The sequence below is a fragment of the Hypomesus nipponensis genome, chromosome 22 (assembly GCF_054491055.1).
Source record: "Hypomesus nipponensis isolate SF chromosome 22, ASM5449105v1, whole genome shotgun sequence".
In the NCBI taxonomy this organism is placed as follows: Eukaryota; Metazoa; Chordata; class Actinopteri; order Osmeriformes; family Osmeridae; genus Hypomesus; species Hypomesus nipponensis.
The window spans coordinates 9,443,018-9,463,887 of NC_140382.1; the positions used below are offsets into that span (position 1 = coordinate 9,443,018).

Consider the following 20,870-nt stretch of genomic DNA (forward strand, 5'->3'; position numbering starts at 1 on the left):
TCATGAACTAGTTCTTAGAAACCCTTCAGCAAACTTTCACTTGTTTTGTAAGTATGATTAGAAGGCAGAGTATTCTGTTTTATAACTTGGCATTGGCAGAAAGAATGTACCTTGTCCTTTGCCATTTAGTAGTGTCATAAGGGCAATTAGACTGTCTTGTAGTAACTTGAAGCCAGTTTTGGACACAACACCCCTCACACAGTAGCCCACATCCTTAACCACTGAGCTATCAGGGTTCATAACAATCTCCACTCAACATTTAAATTTGAACCATCTAGTTGTAACAACCTGCAGAGTTTGGGTGTCAGAGAACCAGAAGAAATCAGGTTGTACAGGTAGTGCAGCCCCTTCAGATATGCTCCTTCGTGTAGGGGTACTGGAGGAGATGGACTACCTGTGCAGCAGGTTCCTCATCATGCTCCCAGTAGGGACCAGGACTCTAGCAGCCACAGAACTTAAGGAGATTGATATTCCTGAAGTTTAATTAACTAATTTAATGAAATTAAAATTTGAGTATATATATATATGTTATGTATACTTTATGCAATTTATTTTGATATAAAATAATCCACAAATGAAAAGAGTTAATTATATTTTAATAGATGGCACTATAAGCCTACCTATACACGAATACAGATGCTACACCCCACATTACAAAGAACACTTCATTGCCCAATTTAAGGCAGCCATTTGTTTTTATACAAAGTCAAGTCCCATTTCACAAGATCTTGATGATGCTGGGTAAGGATAGAACCTTTCACTCCAGAGATGTTACTTATGGACCTTACTTCTCTTCACTAGGGCATCTCTTAGAGCAATCTGGATGGAAAAGGCACAGAACACAACTAACTTAATGTGGATTTGATCAACATGAATCTATATGAGTCAGATCAACACCTGCAGATACACAACCCAGAGGTAATCTAAAAACTAGAATAATTCAGTGAAACACCATATACACAATGTAACATCAGCTTTCAAGAAATGCACTCATTCACCTGTTTGTCCCTGAAGGAGCGCTTGCCCTTGGTCCTGACGTTCTGACTGTGCCTCATCATCATGAAGTTCTTGTTCCTCTTCTTCTCCTTGTTGCTGGTGCTGGCAAACGGGTTGAGCTTTGTCCTCTTATGCACAAACTCTTTCCTGTCTGACCTACCAGCCTGAAACAGACAGACGTGGACCAGGTGCTTAACTGTCAGGAGAGAGGTGAGGTCAGTCACAATGCAGAGCAGCTTTCCTCATAAAGAGACCTACCATTGCCGTAGCCAGGCGTGTTTCCTTGTCTGCCTTAGGTTTCTTGTGCAGTTTCTCAATGTTCCTCAAGGTCAGAAGCTCTCCTCTGAAAAATGTTGCATCATATCATGTCAAGGTAAACAATGAATACGATTCACATTGCAACACAGTATTCCTCGGGACACAATTGTGAGAACAATGGGATCCAAGCCATTTCATAACTTTGTCGAATAAAAAGAAAATACAATCTTTCTGGTACCTGACTATGTCACAAAGCAATTTATTAGATTAGAATAGAACATGTCTTAATTCAATTAAATCTAATTTAATTGTTATGAATTTGTGATTAATTTTGTCATGAACACAAAGATTATATAGTTTGGAATCTTGCGGTCAAAAAAACTATTGGTATATGGCAATTCTTGTAGTTATGAAATCCCAGTTGTAGAATTCAACAAAGTTGATCAAGACCATCTGAGTGAAACAACCAGTTGCAAATGTGACTCACCTGTTGTCCCCCTCATCATCACTATCCACCATCTTCCTCTTCTGAGCCTTGCCCGGCGCACCGGTGAGCTCCTTAGCCATCTGGGCCAGGCGGATCTTCTTGAAATCATCCTGGGTAAGGACTCGACTGGAGCTGACGGCCTTGGCCTTGGCCTTCCTCTCCTCCACAGGCATGCTTTGGAGCTTCTCAGCCTGGAGGAGGCACCAGACAGAACATACAGAGGAGGCACCAGTCAGAACATACAGAGGAGGCACCAGTCAGAACATACAGAGGAGGCACCAGTCAGAACATAGAGAGGAGGCACCAGTCAGAACATACAGAGGAGGCACCAGACAGAACATACAGAGGAGGCACCGGTCAGAACATACAGAGGAGGCACCAGTCAGAACATACAGAGGAGGCACCAGTCAGAACATACAGAGGAGGCACCAGTCAGAACATACAGAGGAGGCACCAGTCAGAACATACAGAGGAGGCACCAGTCAGGACATACAGAGGAGGCACCAGACAGAACATACAGAGGAGGCACCAGTCAGAACATACAGAGGAGGCACCAGACAGAACATACAGAGGAGGCACCAGTCAGAACATACAGAGGAGGCACCAGTCAGAACATACAGAGGAGGCACCAGTCAGAACATACAGAGGAGGCACCAGTCAGGACATACAGAGGAGGCACCAGTCAGGACATACAGAGGAGGCACCAGTCAGGACATACAGAGGAGGCACCAGTCAGAACATACAGAGGAACTGCTCAATACGTCATATTGATTTACAGGTATATGTGTAATAGACACAGTGACCAGGACGGTCCTTACCATTTCTCCAGCGCCCTCGTCTGAGGAATGGTGCACATCCACCCACTCGCCATCTTCACCACCATCACTTATACTGGCACACTCCCACCCTTCTGGTCACCATTAAGAAGAAACAGAAAGTTATTGTAAACATTTCAATTTTTCGTTATTATTAGTATTTTTAACCTTGTTTAGGGAATGTCTCCAATCCATGAACCATGTTTGTGTATAGAGAAACCGTGTTGTTGCAGTCCTCACCCTCATCCTCAGCTGCTTCCTGGTCCTCCTCTACTTCGAGGACCTCTGCTCCTGGGATGTAGTCCTTGGACGCCATCTCCCCATAGTCCTGGATCCTGGCCTCCACTGACGACTCTGTTGGCCTCCCCTGGACACAAGACCATGAGTTGTCATGTGTTCACTGGTGACACACTTTGTCTATGCTCGTGTTTCATACCTGGACAGTGTGGGGGGGGGGGGGGGTGGGGGGGTGGAAACATTAGTACTCACCCTGTCTTTCTTGTGCAGCATTTGTGGGTTCAGATTCCTGAAGAGTTGAATCAGTCCTCTGGCTGACATCATCACATCTAATAGGAAGAGGAAAGAAAATCCCTAGTTATGTACAAACCCCCCTGTGTAGCGATTACATATGTCAAGTAATGAAACAGGTGGTTACTACGCACTCTTATCTTTGTGAGTCTTGTACTGGACCAGATCCTGGAGGAGCTCCTCTGTTATGGAGAGGGGGCAGCGAGCTGCAACCTCCTTGATGGCGTTGAGGCTGTAGATACCAAATCCCCTCATTAGATATACTCCTACACATGTGGTTTCCTTGTGAGCAGTTACAGAACACACGTGTCAGCATACACTGTAAAGAGCCCAGCCACTTTAGGAATCAAGTATCACACACAGTAAGCTATACCTTCCAACAGTTATAGCTCCCAAATTGTTAAGTACTTACCCGACGGTCATCACCTCGCCTGAGTTTCTGTCCGTCACAAAGTTATTAGCGATGGTCATGATCACAGGCTCAATGATCTGTGAAGGGGAGAGCAAACACATCATGTCTCTGATGTGAGCTGAACTATGCTGATTCTCTCTCTCTGGCCGGATCCTGGTCTTACCTCAGGAGGGACTAGCTGGTGAGAAGACTGCGCTGCACACAGAAGGATCTTGGTCACCTCTAAATGGGGAGAAACAGAGAAAGATATAGCATACAATCACTTTCATGCTGCCCTTGTACAACTAGTCCCCCAAAAATGTACATGTTAAGTAGCCCGCGCACTCACCTCTCTGATGGGGCTGAATAAACCGCTGGACAAATGGGTAGTAGTTGAAGAGGAAGAGCTGTGGGGGAGACACCACTGTCAATATCCAATGCTTGGACTTTGTTTTCTGAGGCAATTCCTTGAATGCAGCCATGCCCTTACCTCATGAATACCGACCAGTCGAGATATCAGGTCCATCATCATGATCTTCACCTCAAAGCGCTCTTTGGAGTCCTCCAATTGTTTTAAAAGCTTCTCCGCAAAATCTGGGTATTAACAAAATGTTTTGTAAGAGAAATGGCAACAGAGGTATGTCTCATTTCAAGCATATGCCAAAGGTGTGGCCCATACCTTGTGGATCATGGATCAGATGGATGGCTGAGAAATTGAACACTTCAACCTTCTTCTTCTTTTTGTGTTTCTGTGTAGAAAACATGTTTGATGAAAAACAAGTTCCAATAATAAGATGAAGATAAACCTCTGATCAGAGACAACACAGAAGTTACTACTACTGGTCCTCAACATACCTTGAGGACTTTCATGGCCTTCTCCATTTTCTTCTTGGACTTTGGGGTTTTCTTGTTTGTGGAATATCTCACCATCAAGTCTCTAGCCGACGGCCCCTCTTCCTGGAAACAACGATAAACATGACTTTGATCAGAACTTCACTTGCAGAACTCTGTTTTTTCTCTTTAAATTCAAACTGGGCTGAGATGACTTCTTCTCTGGGGCAGAAGTGAGGGGGAGCAGCATAGGGTTAGGCCCTTTCTGGAAAGGTTACATGGGTATAGCTCTGTGGAAGACGATTTGACCTAAAGGTCTCAAGAGGTTGCAAGTTTTAATAAAGCTTTAAAAAAAACATGCTAAATTAAAACAATATTACATATTATAAGATTTCTGAAGGGTTGTGCTTTGCAGATCCCCTCTCCCAGCAAAAAAATGTGTCAAAACACAAGTGTGAGACACCCAGTTTGCCCTACCTAACCTACCTTTCCTACCACCTTGCCTTCTGCTCACAAGAACAAGCTTGTTTCTCAACTGCCGTGTACATGCACACCATCGCCCATACTTGCCTCAGACTCTGAGCCACTGTCATTCTTCTCATCCTCATCTTTACCCAGGAAGAACTTCATGCCTGCTACAAGGATCTGCATAGGGATGAAGAAGACAGTTTACATTACATGCAAATTTGACACGGAAGTGACTTGGTATATGTACTCTGAAACCTATTCTGAGGATGTCCAACAACAAAAAAATTAATCAAAAGCGGCTCTGATGTGATTATTTAAGATGACTGAGAATAAGGGACAAGGATGGAGATGAAGAGCTCTTACCTTTGTAACTTTAGAGAAACACGCAGTTGTGATGACATTAACAGTTTTGGCATCATTCCTGTGATGGATAGCAGATAGACACAGGGAACAAATATTTCATTTATTTTTCTTACAGATATGCTTCAAACTTTTGGTAAACAGCATTAATACTCACCATATGTTCCTCTTGTACAGTTCCACCATCACATCAAGAGAGATCTTGGCTGCAATGGGATTACTGTCTCTCAGCATGGTGTACATGAAGTTCTGTAACATCTGGAAACAAAAACACACGCACAACTTACAGACATTTGTGGTATTTCCAAAATGCCTTCCTGTTGCCCGACAGCTTGCACACAGCGTTGGTCATGTCTAGCTCTGGTTTACCTTTTAAGATATAAAAGCCAGAAGACCCTTAAACACAAAGACCCCATAATATTGCCATGAAGAAGACCCATCAACATGCCAGCTTTGCTTGTTTACACAGAACTCATTCCATGTCTGTAAAAGGGGGCAAGCTGTGTAAAAGGTGTAAAAGGAGCTAGTGTTTCCAGACTTTGGATGTGAATTGTGCTGGTGCAGATTAGGCTATATGTGTATTCTCAGTTTGTTATGAGGATTGATGGTATAGTTTGCATTTACCAATAGGCTATGTCGATAAAATAGATACAAATATTACGGATGGAAAGACTTGCGATACAGAACTGAGTAGATTGTTTCTCACATCCCTGATATCTAGATACACTTACCGTGTTGGCTTTGTTGTTTTTGTGCTTGGCGTTGATGTTTTTGATGTCAGCCACAATATGTGTGTACAACGTCTGGGAATAGATTACAAGTGAGGGTTAAGTGTGGTAGACTGGTGGATAGATACAGATGCAGCTGGTTCAGATACAGCAGGCTTACCTTCCTTAGTAGCTTGTCATGACATCGCAGCAATTCAAAGAACAATTCCAGAAGACCTGTGGGGTTGATGAGATTTTTGTTCCTCAGGAGAATCAGGGCTTTGCAGAAGGTCTGTGAGAAGGAACGAAAAACATGACAACATGTTAGTCATGAATATGGCTTAGCTAGCTAAACAAATCCTATAGCATCCATCATTATGTCCATAGCTTCCCTCTTACCATTCGTAAGTCTGATTCTAAGACCGTGTGATGGCTCAGAAGCAACTCTGTCAACTCCTGGGGGAACGTAGAGAGCTGCTGCAGATAGCAGTGTCCGACCTGAAAGACAAACAGTCAATATAATCATCCTATAGACCGGGAGACATGACAGTATGTGTTTCATTTATCAGCCACTCTTAACCAAAGTGACATTGCTAAATGTATAGTAGTGCTTACAATATATTCATTAACATCATGGTCCCAGCCAAATTTAGGGCCTGGTGGTTGATGACTGTTTTCGAGTGTAGATGATAAAATCACGACATTAAAAACACATGATCTGGATTCTTACTAACCTGAGCCAGAAACATGACCAGGTCTCCAAGCTCTTTGTTTGGCTTGTCAGGCTGTAGCTTGAAAATCTGCACATTGGACTGATAATGTCGGTACTGTTGCAGGAACTGCAGAAAGAAATGTGTACCAAAAGGTCAAGGTAATACATTTTTAAAACCCTGACATGACATTCTAACGTGTGGAGGAGCAAACCTCTATGTAAACGTGTTTGCTGTACAAACGTCTCATGTTTGTTTGACAATTAGTTTTACACATGTCAGCTAAGCTAACCAACTGTAACATACAGCTAACTAGCTATCAACTATTAACGTTGGTTGACTGACCTCTTCAGTGTATGATTGAGGATCTCTCTTGATAAGGTTTTGCAATTGTGGAAGATTATTTGGCAATTTGTTGTTGTGTCGACCCGACATGATTACAAATTATTTGATATTCACTTCCGTAAAACTTGAACGATAACTAGCAAAACACCAGCGTGGCTTACGAGGGGGTCGCCATGTTTTGACTCATCTACGGGTAGGCTCTTTGGTCAAACTACTTTTAATTTAATGGCAGATTGCAACCAACGTTAAGAAATGGGTTACCGCCACCTACTGTTCGGGAGTATGAGGCGGAGGCCTACACTATCAAAAACAAATATACTGTACATATTTGGTCAAACTAAACGAGTGTTGCAAGAAAACAGACAAAATTACCGGAAAATTCCGGCCATTGATAAGAGAACTGCTGTATATATATAATCTCAACATAGCATACATTTAAATGCCTTAAAATAATGATTTTGAATAATTAGGTTCATAAATCTAATCTAATCATACGATTTGATTCAATTTTTTATGAATATCGGTCTCAGAAAAAAGACGCAAGGATCATTCTCTCTGCTTGACCCCACTAACTCGAGCTCAATGCTTGAGAGGGAGAGTATTTTGCACAAGGACCTAACTTTATATGGCTAATAGTCACACAAGCACACTTCCCAATATCCCAGAAATGGTACCCGTCTCTAGTTTCTGATACTGAGCCCATGCAACAAAATACTCAGTCATAGGCTACCCATAGCCTACCCGGAGAGCCAGTCGAGTGGTGAACAAATGTTTCCTCCATGGATTCTCTGCAACTGTCACGATGCAAGGCCATGGGAAAATGAATCACACTCTGAGACTATTTGTTACTCCAGAGTCATAGTCAAAATTAATTAAAAAATAAGAAACCATTCAAGGACTGGACATCACTACTGTTCACGGTGCTAGCAGCACTTCAGCTGCTAAACCGCTCTGGTGTTGCCACAACAACAAAATGTATACCAACCATTAAATAAGCTATTCAGTTGTTTTACCATTTTCATTTTAATGTAAAAAAAAACAAGTATACTACATCAGAGTTGTAAAATATAGAAGACATCCTGTTAGTAGAGAGATGAGGTGGAAACATGGAAACACCACTCACAGTAAGAACACACACACACGTACACACACAGAACTAGCAATACTGAAGAAAAAGCCAGTAGCTTACTATATAAGAACAGACATCTCCAGATATTTACATAATCGTACACATTATCATTGCTAAAACAATATGCTGTACTTGAAATGAGAATGTCACCATTTTGTATTCCACTCAGTCTTTCTACTCCCCCAGCTAGGCCCCTCCCCTCCTCCCTTAAACAGTATTAGGTACAAGCTGAGAGATGTGCCATATAAATAAAGGGAAGCCTGGCCCTACAAAGAGGAAACCAGGATTCTGGAATGCCATCCTGAAACATTAAGATTCAAATACAGACACAACATAGCAGCATGCCTGTTGTGCTTTAAGAAGTCCAGAAGGCATTCTGGGGGCTTCCGAGAGTGTGTAAAAGCACTGTTGTTTTAGTGTGTCTGTGAGTGTGTCCATGTGAATGTGTGTATCTGCAGATGTTTGTGTATGTGTGAAGGGCTGACTGTGCATATCTACAGTATGTATTTGTATTTGGTGTGTGGGTGGATGTGTTTATGCTTTGGGTGTGTTTGTGGGAGTGCAGTTCTATTTGTGAGTGTGGCAACAGAGGAGAGTAGCTGAGAGGCAGATCTAATAAAAAAAAGATCCCAGCCTTTAAAACAGACAGACACACATACAGACCCCAGAGAGGAAGCAGGATAAATAGCAAAACCTTTACAACGCAACAACTGTCTTCTGGTTTGTGATCAAACATGTCAAATGCTACACTCCCTTATTGCTGGGAGGGAGGGAGACAGAAAGAAAGAAAACATGTAAGAGAATGATAGCATTGAATGTACATCATACAATCTACATCCTCCCTCTCACTCTTTCATATTCATCTTTAATCCACTCATCTGTCAGCACACAGGAGGTGCCAAAACAAGTACCTGGGATTGTGTGTGTGTGTGTGTGTGTGCATGGTCAGAAAAATACTGAGCTTGAAAGAGAATGACAGAGAGAGAGCTTTTCAAATATCTGGCATCCTGTTCTCTCCCTCTCTCCTGGTCTCTCCTGGTCTCTCCCTCTCTCCTGTTCTTTCCTGGTCTCTCCGTTTCTCCTGGTCTCTCCTGGTCTCTCCCTCTCTCCTGTTCTTTCCTGGTCTCTCCGTTTCTCCTGGTCTCTCCTGGTCTCTCCCTCTCTCCTGTTCTTTCCTGGTCTCTCCGTTTCTCCTGGTCTCTCCTGGTCTCTCCCTCTCTCCTGGTCTCTCCCTCTCTCTCCTTCTCTCCTGGTCTCTCCCTCCCTCCTGGTCTCTCCCTCTCTCCTGGTCTCTCCCTCTCTCTCCCTCTCTCCTGGTCTCTCCTTCTCTCCTGGTCTCTCCCTCCCTCCTGGTCTCTCCCTCTCTCCTGGTTTACAGGAATGTATGGGATGACTGTCCACCCACTGGAGGAAGGACGGGGATGGCAGAAGTGGGATGAGGTCAACAGGGCGTTCAGGCGTGTGTTCACACGGGCCATGTTCACAGTTTGACTGCCACAACACAAGCTCCAGCCCTGCCCAGACACAATGGCGCCACCTAGAGGTGAAAGATCAAAACGGGCAGATTCAGTAACACTTATTGCTGTATAAGATGAAGAAACAACAGGCTGCTTCTCAGCAGCAGGGACTGGGAGACTGGTCAGAATTGACACACTTCACTGTGACTGAACATGTGTATATCTGCTTGTATATGTTTACTGTATATATCCGTGTGTGCATGTGTGTATAGTTATTTGTGATATACCTGCGTCCACTCGTTGGTCTGAGGGTCGTAGGCCTCCACAGCATTGAGATACACCTGGCCATCGTAACCACCAACAGCATAGAGATGGTCACCAAGGAGACACACACCCACTGCATCCCTACTGATGCTCATGGGGGCTACCGCCGTCCAAGCATCTGTCTGAGGGTCGTACCTACACACACACACACACAATAATGATGTTCTCCTCACCCATTCTCCTCACCCGTCCCCCATTCTCCTCACCCACCCATCCATCTCACCTCTCCACACAATCACTGAGCCGCGAGGCAAGGGAGGAGGCGGGGGCATCGTGCCCTCCGATGGCATACAAAAAGCCGTTCCAGGTGGCCACGCCCACCCCCCCACGCCGGTTGGCCATGGGTGCACAGCAGCTCCACCTGTTGGTGTGAGGGTCAAAGCACTCCACAGACTTGAGGCAGGAGCTGCCGTCACGACCACCCACAGCATACAACCTGCGGGGAGAGACAGATCATCTTCACTTACTCCCTTCCTTCCCTTTCCGTCTCACTTCCTCCCTCCACATGCTGCTCCGTGAAGAGTTACTTTATATCATGGTTCTTTTCGTCAAAAAGAACAACGATGACAATTCGACATGAACTGAAAACAATACTGAACAGTGTGTGTACTTACTTTCCATTGAGGACTGCGACCCCCACTGTGCTTCTGGGTGTGGCCATGCTGGCAATGAAACTCCACTGACGAGCTTGGGGGTCCCACCTGGAGCAGGGAGGGTTAACACACACACACACAGCATCATTATACTGATCCCATCAGAAGCCCTGGCCCGACCCCCACAGAGCAGGTATACAGTTAGGGCCATACATCTGGTGGAGTGTGTCACTCATTGGTTGAGTGCCAATTCTCCAGTACTGAGGGTTAAGGGTGCAGTACCTTTCTCCAGTACTGAGGGTTAAGGGTGCAGTACCTTTCTCCAGTACTGAGGGTTAAGGGTGCAGTACCTTTCTCCAGTACTGAGGGTTAAGGGTGCAGTACCTTTCTCCAGTACTGAGGGTTAAGGGTGCAGTACCTTTCTACAGTACTGAGGGTTAAGGGTGCAGTACCTTTCTACAGTACTGAGGGTTAAGGGTGCAGTACCTTTCTCCAGTACTGAGGGTTAAGGGTGCAGTACCTTTCTCCAGTACTGAGGGTTAAGGGTGCAGTACCTTTCTCCAGTACTGAGGGTTAAGGGTGCAGTACCTTTCTCCAGTACTGAGGGTTAAGGGTGCAGTACCTTTCTACAGTACTGAGGGTTAAGGGTGCAGTACCTTTCTACAGTACTGAGGGTTAAGGGTGCAGTACCTTTCTCCAGTACTGAGGGTTAAGGGTGCAGTACCTTTCTACAGTACTGAGGGTTAAGGGTGCAGTACCTTTCTACAGTACTGAGGGTTAAGGGTGCAGTACCTTTCTCCAGTACTGAGGGTTAAGGGTGCAGTACCTTTCTCCAGTACTGAGGGTTAAGGGTGCAGTACCTTTCTCCAGTACTGAGGGTTAAGGGTGCAGTACCTTTCTACAGTACTGAGGGTTAAGGGTGCAGTACCTTTCTACAGTACTGAGGGTTAAGGGTGCAGTACCTTTCTACAGTACTGAGGGTTAAGGGTGCAGTACCTTTCTCCAGTACTGAGGGTTAAGGGTGCAGTACCTTTCTACAGTACTGAGGGTTAAGGGTGCAGTACCTTTCTACAGTACTGAGGGTTAAGGGTGCAGTACCTTTCTACAGTACTGAGGTAGCTCCAGCCATCATGACCTCCTACTGCATACATAGGACCCTCCAGGACTGCAACACCTACAAACACACACAGACACAATCACAACCTCACATCCACGCAGTGTGTGTGTGTCCATGTTTGTATGGGTGTGTGACCGTGTGTGTGTGTGTGTGTGTGTGTGTGTGTGTGTGGGATCCTACCCAGGCCGTGTCTGTGTGTGGACATGGGAGGCATGATGCTCCAGCTCTTGCTGAGGGGGTTGTAGCACTCCACAGTGTTCAGAGTCTTCAGGCCGTCACGCCCCCCCACCACATAGAGTCGGTTGTCAAGGACCGCCACACCAAACTGGAGTCTCCGCCCACACATGGTTGCCACCTGTCTCCACTTGTCTCTACGTAGACAGTACTGTTCTATACTGGTGGCACCTGGTAGCAGGGAGAGCGAAGGAGGAAATTATACTGGTTGAGCGTTTGTGTCGGTGTGAGATAGTAGATCACATGTTGGTGGCATCCATGCCATGTGTGTGTTACCTTTGGTAGCATCCATGCCCCCCACGGCAAACAGCACGCCAACGGTGGCCTTGCGGGGTCGTGTGCGGGGGCTCTGCAGCAGTGGCCGTCGTTGGGGCAGCAAGTGGTACTTCATCCCCTCCATCAGCAGACGCTGGCACTCCACACTGTCCCTCAGCAGGGGCACAGACTCCAGGTCAGCCAGGAACTAAACACACACAGCAAGAGAAAGGACTTGTGAAGAACTGTTCCATACGTCTCTTCAGGGACGGTGTGACTATTCAGTTCGGTTCATTAGTATTATGCAATCTGTGGATTGGGGAGAGAATCGAAATACTCTTAACATGAATGATCAAAATGGTTCATGCGATGCACAGTGTTGGTGACCAAGTCTCTCTGTGGCATGAAGGTCCAAAGGCAGAAAAGCGGAAGGGAGGGAGGGACAGAGAGGGGGAAGGACAGTGGCTCCTAACCTGAGGTTTCAATAAAGGCAGGCGAATGTGAGCCAGGAGGGAGGGCAGATACTGTTGTCTGGCAGGGCAGTCATGGCGGACCCAGCCCAACAGTGCCGTCACCACGGTTTCCTCGTCGGGCACGTTCATGTCGTCGGAGGAAAGGAGTCTCTCCATTTCTTCTCGGGGAAGGAGGAGGAACTCCTGTCCCGCCACCACCTCCACAAAGTGTTCCTGGATAGAGGGAGGGAGGAGGAGCAAAGGGAAGGAAGGAGTCGTATGGCGGAGAAGAAGGGACAGAGGAGAAAGGATTATTCTGACTTGTACCACATACCGCCTTCCTCCTTGGGAGTCTAGGAGATACTATTCTCATCCATAGTGTGTTTGTGTGTGTGTGTGTGGGGGGGGGGGAGATTTACAGCTAAGAGACCACTTCAACATAATCTGAGGTATTTAAATGTTACTAGTCTTTTCAGAGAAACAGGAAGAGGGGATGTGGGAGAGAATGCAAGAGGGAGAAAGAGCAAGGGTGCGAGATGGAGAGATAGACAAGAGGAGGAGAAAGAGTATGAGAGACAGGGACAAATAGAGACAGACATGGAGGGTGAGGGACAAAGTCAGAGAGAAGTTGAAGAAAGACATGAAAGAAAACATGACAAAAATGGCCTTTCACAAAGTTATGTGTTTCGTGCTGCTGCTATGGTGACTATGCGAAAAGCCATTCCCCTCACATTTTCATTCATGGCTTTCTTTCCTTCTGTGTGGGAGTGTGTATGTGTGGGGTGGGTATGTGTCTGTGTCTTCAACTGCACCATGGTGTAGGCATATGCAGCGTGCTGCAGCTGGGAGCAGCCCTGGGCGTCAGCATAGGAGCAGATGCCCAGGCAGTTGGAGGGGTGCAGCTGCTTGGTGAGGAAGGAGCAGCAGGCCTGGACCACAGAGGACAGCTGGAGGAGACAGGAGGCCGACAGCAGAGACTCAATGGTGTCCTCCTTTAGCTCCACACGACCTTGGAAAGACAAACACACACATAATGTGCAGTAGGGGTGTGTATGTTGATCACAAGTTGAAGAGGGGAGCTATCAGCTAATCTTCTTTCCCGTTTCCTGTGTTAGATAGTTCTGTGAGTGTGTACCTGTGTAGGCATACTGCACCAGGGCCCAGAGGGCATCAGGATCCACCCCCTCCATCTTCACCTCCTCCTGTTTGGCCTCACGGACATCACTGGTGAACATGGCCGCAAAGTAGTCTGACACCGAGGAGAGCACCAGTCTGGGTGGGATTACAACAGAATAGACAGCCTGACACATGGAAGTCGGTTTTTCCCCTCGAGATGACTAAAGTACCTACTACTTCTACTACTCAAGAGAGAAACGGCAATAAAAACAATGATATGGTTACTTAAACAGGATTTGTTAAATAAGCTTGCCTCTCACACCAGTAAGAGGGATTACACGCACACACTACTCAAGACACACACTACTCAAGACACACACTACTCAAGACACACACTACTCACGACTCAGAATGGAAACAAGATTCCATTCTATTCTAGTATAGAGGGAACTGATAGTTTTCCATGCCATTGGCAGAGTTTATATCTAATAGGTAGTCAGGAGTGTAAAACAGATTAGTTCCTTGAGACATGGGGAATAATCTACAAAAGGGGGCGGAGCAGGGAGGGTTGAGAGGGAGAGGAGGAGAGAGAATGCTGAGCTTGTGATCTCTCGCAGCACAAACTCCTGAGTCAACTCAAAATATACTGTGATGGTATATGAGTGGTTTATTCAGAATGTATGGTGCGTTTGCGTGTGCACGTGTGTGAGAGAAAGCGAGTGTGTGTTAGGATTCACACGCACGCACCTTTTCAGCAGGCTCTTTCTTACGAGGTCTTTCTCAGGCTGTCCTCCTTAATCGAGGAGGACAGGGACGACACAATGTTTGATATGTCCCCCTCCCTCCCTCCCTCAGGCCCACAAATATTAGCATCAGAGGATCAGTCCCCTGTAAGCTGTGGGCATGTAAGTGTGTGTGTGTCACCTGTGTGCAGGTATCCTCCTGTCCCTGGCCACGAGGGTGACGTCACACAGCTGTTGCGTGCGGAGGTAGGTCTCCATCTTGGAGAAGGTCGAGTTGGCATGCGAGGCGGCAGAGAACACACACTCCTCTGGACACACACACAGCTCCATAGACACGCATGAGGACAGCGTTGCACTGCTGTTGGACGTCCTGCACACGCACGCATACACACACACAAACAGAGGAGGAGAGCATGCTTGGTGAGGCTCGAGGGGTTTAAAAGGAGAGTGAAAATAAAGCAGAGAGACAGTGTGTGGCCTGTATTCGTGTGGTTGTCTAATTCATAAGCAGGGGTCCATCATATGGGCTGTGTGCATCAGACGATCGTACCATTAGTTTATTTGGTGCTTTACAGTAAGGTCTTCCTGGCAAAACTCCACATGCTCTGTGGTTGTCCAGAGGAAGATGAAGATTGAGTGAGATGGATAAGATTCACACACACACACACATTGGACTGGGGAGTGTGTGTGTGTGTGTGTATGAACTACCCTAACTAATGCATCGCTGTCTGAAGTAGAACAGTCTTCCCATCTCGCTCCCCCCCCCCCCCCGTCATCTCCTCTTCCTCTCTCTACATTCCTCCCCCAGTTCCCTGATCTTAATTTATCTAGTTCTCTTCTTGAAGCGTGTGTGTGTGTGTCTAAATGCTGCCAGAGGAGGCTTTGAAGTGGGAAAACGTCCGCCCTCCAGTCCACTTAATTAAGCCTATGTGCATGAAGCAAACCATCATTCTTCAACTACGACAGTGAATACAAAAGATACTGGTCAAACCGTACACACACACACACACACACACATCAAGGATGTTCAACATCCGTGTACAAGCCTTTAGTTAATGAGAACACTTGATGTATTTGTATGTATAGTAGAACACTTGATTACACAGATCATCACAAATGACACAGTTCTGGAAATGTTTTACATTGAATTCATTGAGGAGACGTTTTCATCCAAAGAAACGTACAAATGGAGCTTACAGTGTACAAAGTACAATAGAAAATCAAAGATCAGAAGTGCATAGGTCAGAGGACAATAGTTTTAAACCCAAAGTGGGCAAATGAGGGAGGAAGCCATACAGACAGCGAAGCATGACATGTGTTACTGTAGGCTTAGTCATTACCTGAAGGTCCTGTCTGGACACTGTGACCACATACTGACTCAATGTCAGTAAGTGGGAGTTGCCTAAGCTCTAAAAATGCTGGATGGTTGGAGATGAACTCCTACATTGATTGCACAGGGGGTTTTGGAAACTAACTGCAAAAATAGTCCTTTGGCTTTCCGTGCCATCAGATAAGACCACTAAAGAGTTTATGGTGCTTGGCTGACCTGACAAACTCAAATGAAGAGGCTATGTAACAACACAGTAGGCTCTTTATCCCTGCAAACGGGATAACAATATCAGCTATGTGCAAAAAAAATATTTGCATCGTACCTGCACGAGCTAGAGTCGGTTTCCGCATGCTTCCTATTTTCGGGTCTGGATGCCCCTGTCTCCTCTTCAGTTACCGGAACAGAAACCATCAATAGTGGCTGTCGTACTTGACACTCGCCGGGGGGCTCCGTATTTTGTAGTGGGCGAGAGTGTGATAATGACGGCGAGGCAACCCACGACAGCGCCGCCGAGCTCCTACCCTCCGGTGCACTGATAGAACGAGGACAGACCGAACTCTCGGTTGCAGCTGAAGCGGCTCCGGGGACGTTGCTACTCCCTACAGAGTCCATCAACTTTCCGTTGTTGGCGTTACATAAATTCGCACAATTGCTACTACTGGTCGTAAGACCGTTTCTCCCAGTGCTGACGTTTGACGTGCTGGCATCTGCGTTACAGACACTGACGGATGGGCTCTCTCCGGTGGTGTTGTCCGTTCCTTTTCTTTTAAAGAAGTCTTCCGACGGTGGGGTATGAGGCAGAGGGACCGCGGGGTGACCAAACCACCGCCATCTGATTCTGAGGATCTGCTTCACATCAAACTCCTTCCTCGAAGAACTGGAGTTACTGCTCGACATTCCCGTTTCTAAACGGGAGAAATGGCGGGGAGCCTTCGTGCAGTAAACGTATCGTACTGTAAAGATACTCGTCTCTTGGCAACAGAACGCCTGAAAACTGCGACCAGAGGCAACGTTTATGGATGGGTGTAAGAGTGAAGCTTTGTGTATGTATGCGTAATGGGTGAGCGTTAGTGAGTGAAAGAGTGAGAGCAAATAACGCAAAGCAGTTTTGAACGGTACTCATACTCCTACCTCTTCTACATTATAGGCTCTGTATGATCCCTGCGCGTGCACGCACACACACACACACACACACACACACTATGCAAAAATGGTGTAGGCTACAGCATGTATGAAGTTCAACTGGAAACAACAGCATTAGACTGCATTGGAGAGGACTAGCCTACTGTAATTAGGCTTATTGTAGAGAAAATTACTGTTAGAAACTACTTACTATTGTAGAGAACTAGTCTACGGTAGTCAAACTATAATATTGCGGAGAGGAACTAAACTGGAGAGACAGCAGTAGGGGGACTGGGGACTGAGTAAAACCAAGTCCTAAGTCCTTGAATGTTTGTGGATTTAGAACTTGGCATCCAGCTGTATGTTACATCCTGCACCATGCAGCCTAACCTGTTTGTTTCGGTAGAGCTTCAGCAGCAGAACATAGCTGAGCAGAGACAGACACTGACAGCATGTCACGCACACATGCATACAGCCCCTTAGGGAAGACATCAAACTTAAAGCCGATTGGTCAATAAGTACCGGGCTGTCATCATCGGTCATTTGGCAAGGGTGTTTTTCATCTGTCTAACGTTATAGGTCTTTATTGTGGTGATCTGAAGCAATCATTCAACTCTCTTACAACCCGAGATGCAAAGTGTCCTTGGACATATACACACAGTTAAAAGTAAACACACAAACACCCTACCTGTATCTTTCTGACACATACAGTATAGCAGCCATCTGGGGGAGTTCTCCCACTCTGTTATTGTCTCCCTCTCTTTCCCTACATATCCATCCCCCCTCCTCCTCCTCTCCCTCTTATTCTCTCACACTTCTCCTCCTCCCCCCCCCCCCCCTTGCCACAAGGTTACAGAGACCTCCACTTCCCCTTCTTCTCTTGTACTTTTTCCCCATCCTATTCAATTTCCTACACACATCACAATAAGATGCACATGGGGCGTGTGTGTGCAGGCTGAACAGCCACACTTCCTGGCTTGATCGGTTGATCCCAGGAGAGGCTGGTCTGGGCCTGTCAGGACCTGTCTTCTGTACACACACTGTATACTGGGATGAACACACACACACAGTATAAATAATATAACACACACAGGCAGCATGTTAGCACCACAAAACAGATACAAAAGTGTGCACACACACACACGGTCTGGCTGTCTTGCTCTGCTGTAATCAGGTGGCTGGCTGTCTGTCCTTGAGACTAAGAACAGGATCAGACTGGCCAAGCAAATAATTGCTTCCTTACAACACTGAGCCTCGGCATGTGTTAGTGTGTGTGTGTGTGTGTGTGTTGGTACGGTTGTAATCAAGTGATCTGGAAGTACAATATTATAGCTCTGCAATTTCACACCAGAGAGAATATGCAGAGAGAATAACCTTTGGTGTGTGTCATTTCACAAACAGTCAGACAACCTTTGGTAGTCAGTATTTTCTCACCCCGCATCTACTGAATCAGCCAACAGCAGCTTCATACACACATCAAGGACATTATCTGCATTCTGTGTCCAGTTGCATGTGGGTGCGTGTGTCTGTGAGGGTGCGTGTGTGTGTATGCCTGCACTCCAGATCCATTTATCATGTCCCAGTTTTTCCTCTTATGAAAATAACTTTGACAGCATATCTCATCATTCTCTCTTTCTCACCGACCATTCCTCTCCACCATCCCTTTATCTCTAATCCATCCCTTCTCTTTCCCCATCTCCTTGATTCCATCTCTCCGTCATCCCTTCCTCCATCCTTACTACCTCCCTCCATCCAATGTCAATCTCTTCATCCAAGGCAGTCTCATTGAAATCTCCTCATCCCCTTCTCTCTGAGACACTGAGACAGCGTCTGCCAGTCGATCCAGAGCATCGACGTTAGTTTGACCTCTGATGTCCAGTTAGAGACTGTGTGCGTGTGTTCGACTGTACAGGGTTTGAGCGGACAGAGTCAGAAACACCCTGACTGATACCATGGTAACGCTACTCAACGTGAGCCTGCACGCCAACACACGCCCCACCATCCTTTAGACTTACCTAGAACTACCCAATTATTTTGATCCATGCCTGTTGCACAGGGGATTGCAATTGTTCTCCTATCCAGGTACACAGGTGGACACACACACACCATATTGCCTCACGTCTGGCTAGGCTGTTGTATTCACTCAATGACCAAGAAAACTAATCGTGGAAAACATGAAAATGAGAGAAAGAGAGAATGAAAGAGAGTGAGAGAAACTGAGAATGAGAGAAAGAAGGGATGTCAAATTGAGGAGACAGAAGCCATACTGATGAGGCAGGAGGCATGGCAAGCATGCATAACATGTATAGAAAGGAGTCCTGTATGTGATGCAGTGGGTGAGCTGTAACCATTACTCTGCATTTATTTTCTGACTATGACATGTTATGAGATCATTAGCATGGCATTTAGTGGAGGCTGAGTCTGCAGTTTCACGGCCCATAATTGGCCATGAGGCTATTAACACCTCATGTATTAGTAACCACCATAGATGTGTAATACCAACACAAATCGTAGGGCAATGGTATAGCAAGGCCTTAAAGCTTCCCCGCTGATCTCTGGACAGTGTCAGCAGGAGTGTAATGTTCAAAAGGGGTAAAAAGAAATGGAACGGGTTGACGTTAACCCTAAATTAACCCTGCACCCGACTACATCAAGTCTAAAGCTCCAGCCTTACACCCCCACCCGCCACCTACATCTTCTTCAAACAACCGTCTGGTGGTCCCACCGCTCAAGAGCGCCTGGTCCCAACACAAGCTCTTCTCTTGTCTTGCCCCTCAATGGTGGAATCAACTCCCCACCTCCATCAGAGACACTGATTGTCAGAGACACTTTCAAGAAAAGGCTCAAGACGCACTTGTTCTGGGAGTACAACGGCACATAGGAACGTTCGGCTGAACCTGATGTTTTCTCCAGGATCACAATGACTCTTATTGAGAGAGTTGTTCCTCTTTTTGGTTAGTTGTAACTGACTTAGAACTATTGTACTTGCTGTGTAATATAATTGTGTTGCTTGCTTTTTTCCACAGGTACACCCTTGCACTTTTCAAGGTTCATGTTGTTTAATTGTATCTTGTTTAACTGCATGCTCTTATGGTACTTCCCTTTGGGAATTATTTAGTTTTCACAATGTATGCTTCATGTGTTGGTTACCCGCAATGTTTGGGGCTATCTCGTTGTTATGATTCGTGACCTGTGCACTTTTGACTTATGTAGCTCTTTTTTGGAAGTTGCTTTTGATAAAAGCCTCTGCTAAATGCATAAATGTAAATGTTATGTAACCCAAACCCTAACCTTTATCTGCTCAGTACTTGGTTGTTCCATGGTGGGGCAAACAATTCTTGGTGTGGGTGTGGCCCAACCATACCCTGCCGCCGCCCAGGCTTATAAAAAGTATCCACTTTCAATATTGTCCAGCATTTATTCCATACTGACAACCCTGTGAGGTCAGTTGTTAAAACGCTTAGTGGAGTTCAGCTAAACGAGGTGTAGCATATAACTAGTGCAGCTCAACGCTATGTGTAGTGCCAGCAACATAGCTGAAAGGGATCCATCGCGAAACCTGCCACAATTATTTTGGGGGGGGATCTCGAGCGCTCGTCCAAACAAAGTCAAAAGCAGCATCGCACGTCCTTGAGTCGTTAAACTGACACAGATTTAGCAGTGCCTGGTTCTTGACATAATCGTAGGACACTCCTTAACCTAAAATCCCACTAAACCACACAAAGAGACAGAGATTCCTTATTATTAGATATAAACATCGTTGAGTTTTTAAAACAAAAAAGGGTCACTGCAGCCGCGCGATGTAGGCTATAGGGCACAGGAATAACAAAAGAAAGGTCCTCTCCATGCTTCACATATTTCCACACGCAACAATTCAGTACTGACTTTGGCCTAATTAGCAAATTTAGCAGTCTAGTTACTAGTCCACTCGTATGACTTTCATAGCGCCGAGGCCATGAGAAACACCAAGCTATCTTCCGTGTTCCTGCCGCTCTTGAGGCACCATTGGCTGGGCGTTTCATTTCCCAGTGGTAGTTTTCAACTGGTGTTTTCGTTTAGTAAACATGATATAATTTGTGTGCGTTATACTTTGACAGGTTGT

At 45.9% G+C, this 20,870-nt stretch overlaps 2 protein-coding genes across 2 annotated transcripts; both read right to left on the reverse strand.

Annotated features, from left to right (window-relative positions):
- Window positions 1-579: 579 nt before the first annotated feature.
- sdad1 (SDA1 domain containing 1) lies at window positions 580-7,080 on the reverse strand. The gene is made up of 22 exons (XM_084687920.1): window positions 6,897-7,080; window positions 6,576-6,680; window positions 6,241-6,339; window positions 6,023-6,133; window positions 5,866-5,937; window positions 5,292-5,392; window positions 5,138-5,195; window positions 4,877-4,951; window positions 4,331-4,432; window positions 4,155-4,224; window positions 3,966-4,069; window positions 3,825-3,882; window positions 3,660-3,718; window positions 3,497-3,573; window positions 3,219-3,316; window positions 3,046-3,122; window positions 2,797-2,923; window positions 2,560-2,651; window positions 1,742-1,932; window positions 1,255-1,339; window positions 999-1,160; window positions 580-819 (listed from the first exon to the last, which is right to left on the reverse strand). Exons 1-22 carry the CDS (start codon window positions 6,984-6,986, stop codon window positions 772-774), a joined length of 2,061 nt encoding a protein of 686 aa, XP_084544046.1. The 5' UTR covers window positions 6,987-7,080; the 3' UTR covers window positions 580-771.
- Window positions 7,081-7,900: 820 nt separating this feature from the next.
- Window positions 7,901-16,798, reverse strand: klhl5 (kelch-like family member 5). The gene is made up of 12 exons (XM_084686917.1): window positions 15,969-16,798; window positions 14,498-14,686; window positions 13,593-13,729; window positions 13,270-13,466; window positions 12,479-12,691; window positions 12,027-12,213; window positions 11,697-11,921; window positions 11,498-11,573; window positions 10,421-10,507; window positions 10,030-10,242; window positions 9,770-9,941; window positions 7,901-9,562 (listed from the first exon to the last, which is right to left on the reverse strand). Exons 1-12 carry the CDS (start codon window positions 16,541-16,543, stop codon window positions 9,506-9,508), a joined length of 2,328 nt encoding a protein of 775 aa, XP_084543043.1. The 5' UTR covers window positions 16,544-16,798; the 3' UTR covers window positions 7,901-9,505.
- Window positions 16,799-20,870: the final 4,072 nt, after the last annotated feature.

What these genes read in the sequence shown, in the direction of transcription:
- sdad1 (XM_084687920.1), bottom strand. Translation starts at nt 6,986, where the DNA reads ATGTCGGGTCGACACAACAACAAATTGCCAAATAATCTTCCACAATTG. An exon ending in CTCAATCATACACTGAAGAG is followed by an intron (nt 6,681 to 6,896) that starts GTCAGTCAACCA and finishes TTCTTTCTGCAG; the next exon opens with TTCCTGCAACAGTACCGACA. An exon ending in GATGATGAGGGGGACAACAG is followed by an intron (nt 1,340 to 1,741) that starts GTGAGTCACATT and finishes AACATTTTTCAG; the next exon opens with AGGAGAGCTTCTGACCTTGA.
- klhl5 (XM_084686917.1), bottom strand. Translation starts at nt 16,543, where the DNA reads ATGTCGAGCAGTAACTCCAGTTCTTCGAGGAAGGAGTTTGATGTGAAG. An exon ending in ACCGACTCTAGCTCGTGCAG is followed by an intron (nt 14,687 to 15,968) that starts GTACGATGCAAA and finishes GTGCGTGTGCAG; the next exon opens with GACGTCCAACAGCAGTGCAA. An exon ending in TACCTCAGTACTGTAGAAAG is followed by an intron (nt 10,508 to 11,497) that starts GTACTGCACCCT and finishes TCCCTGCTCCAG; the next exon opens with GTGGGACCCCCAAGCTCGTC.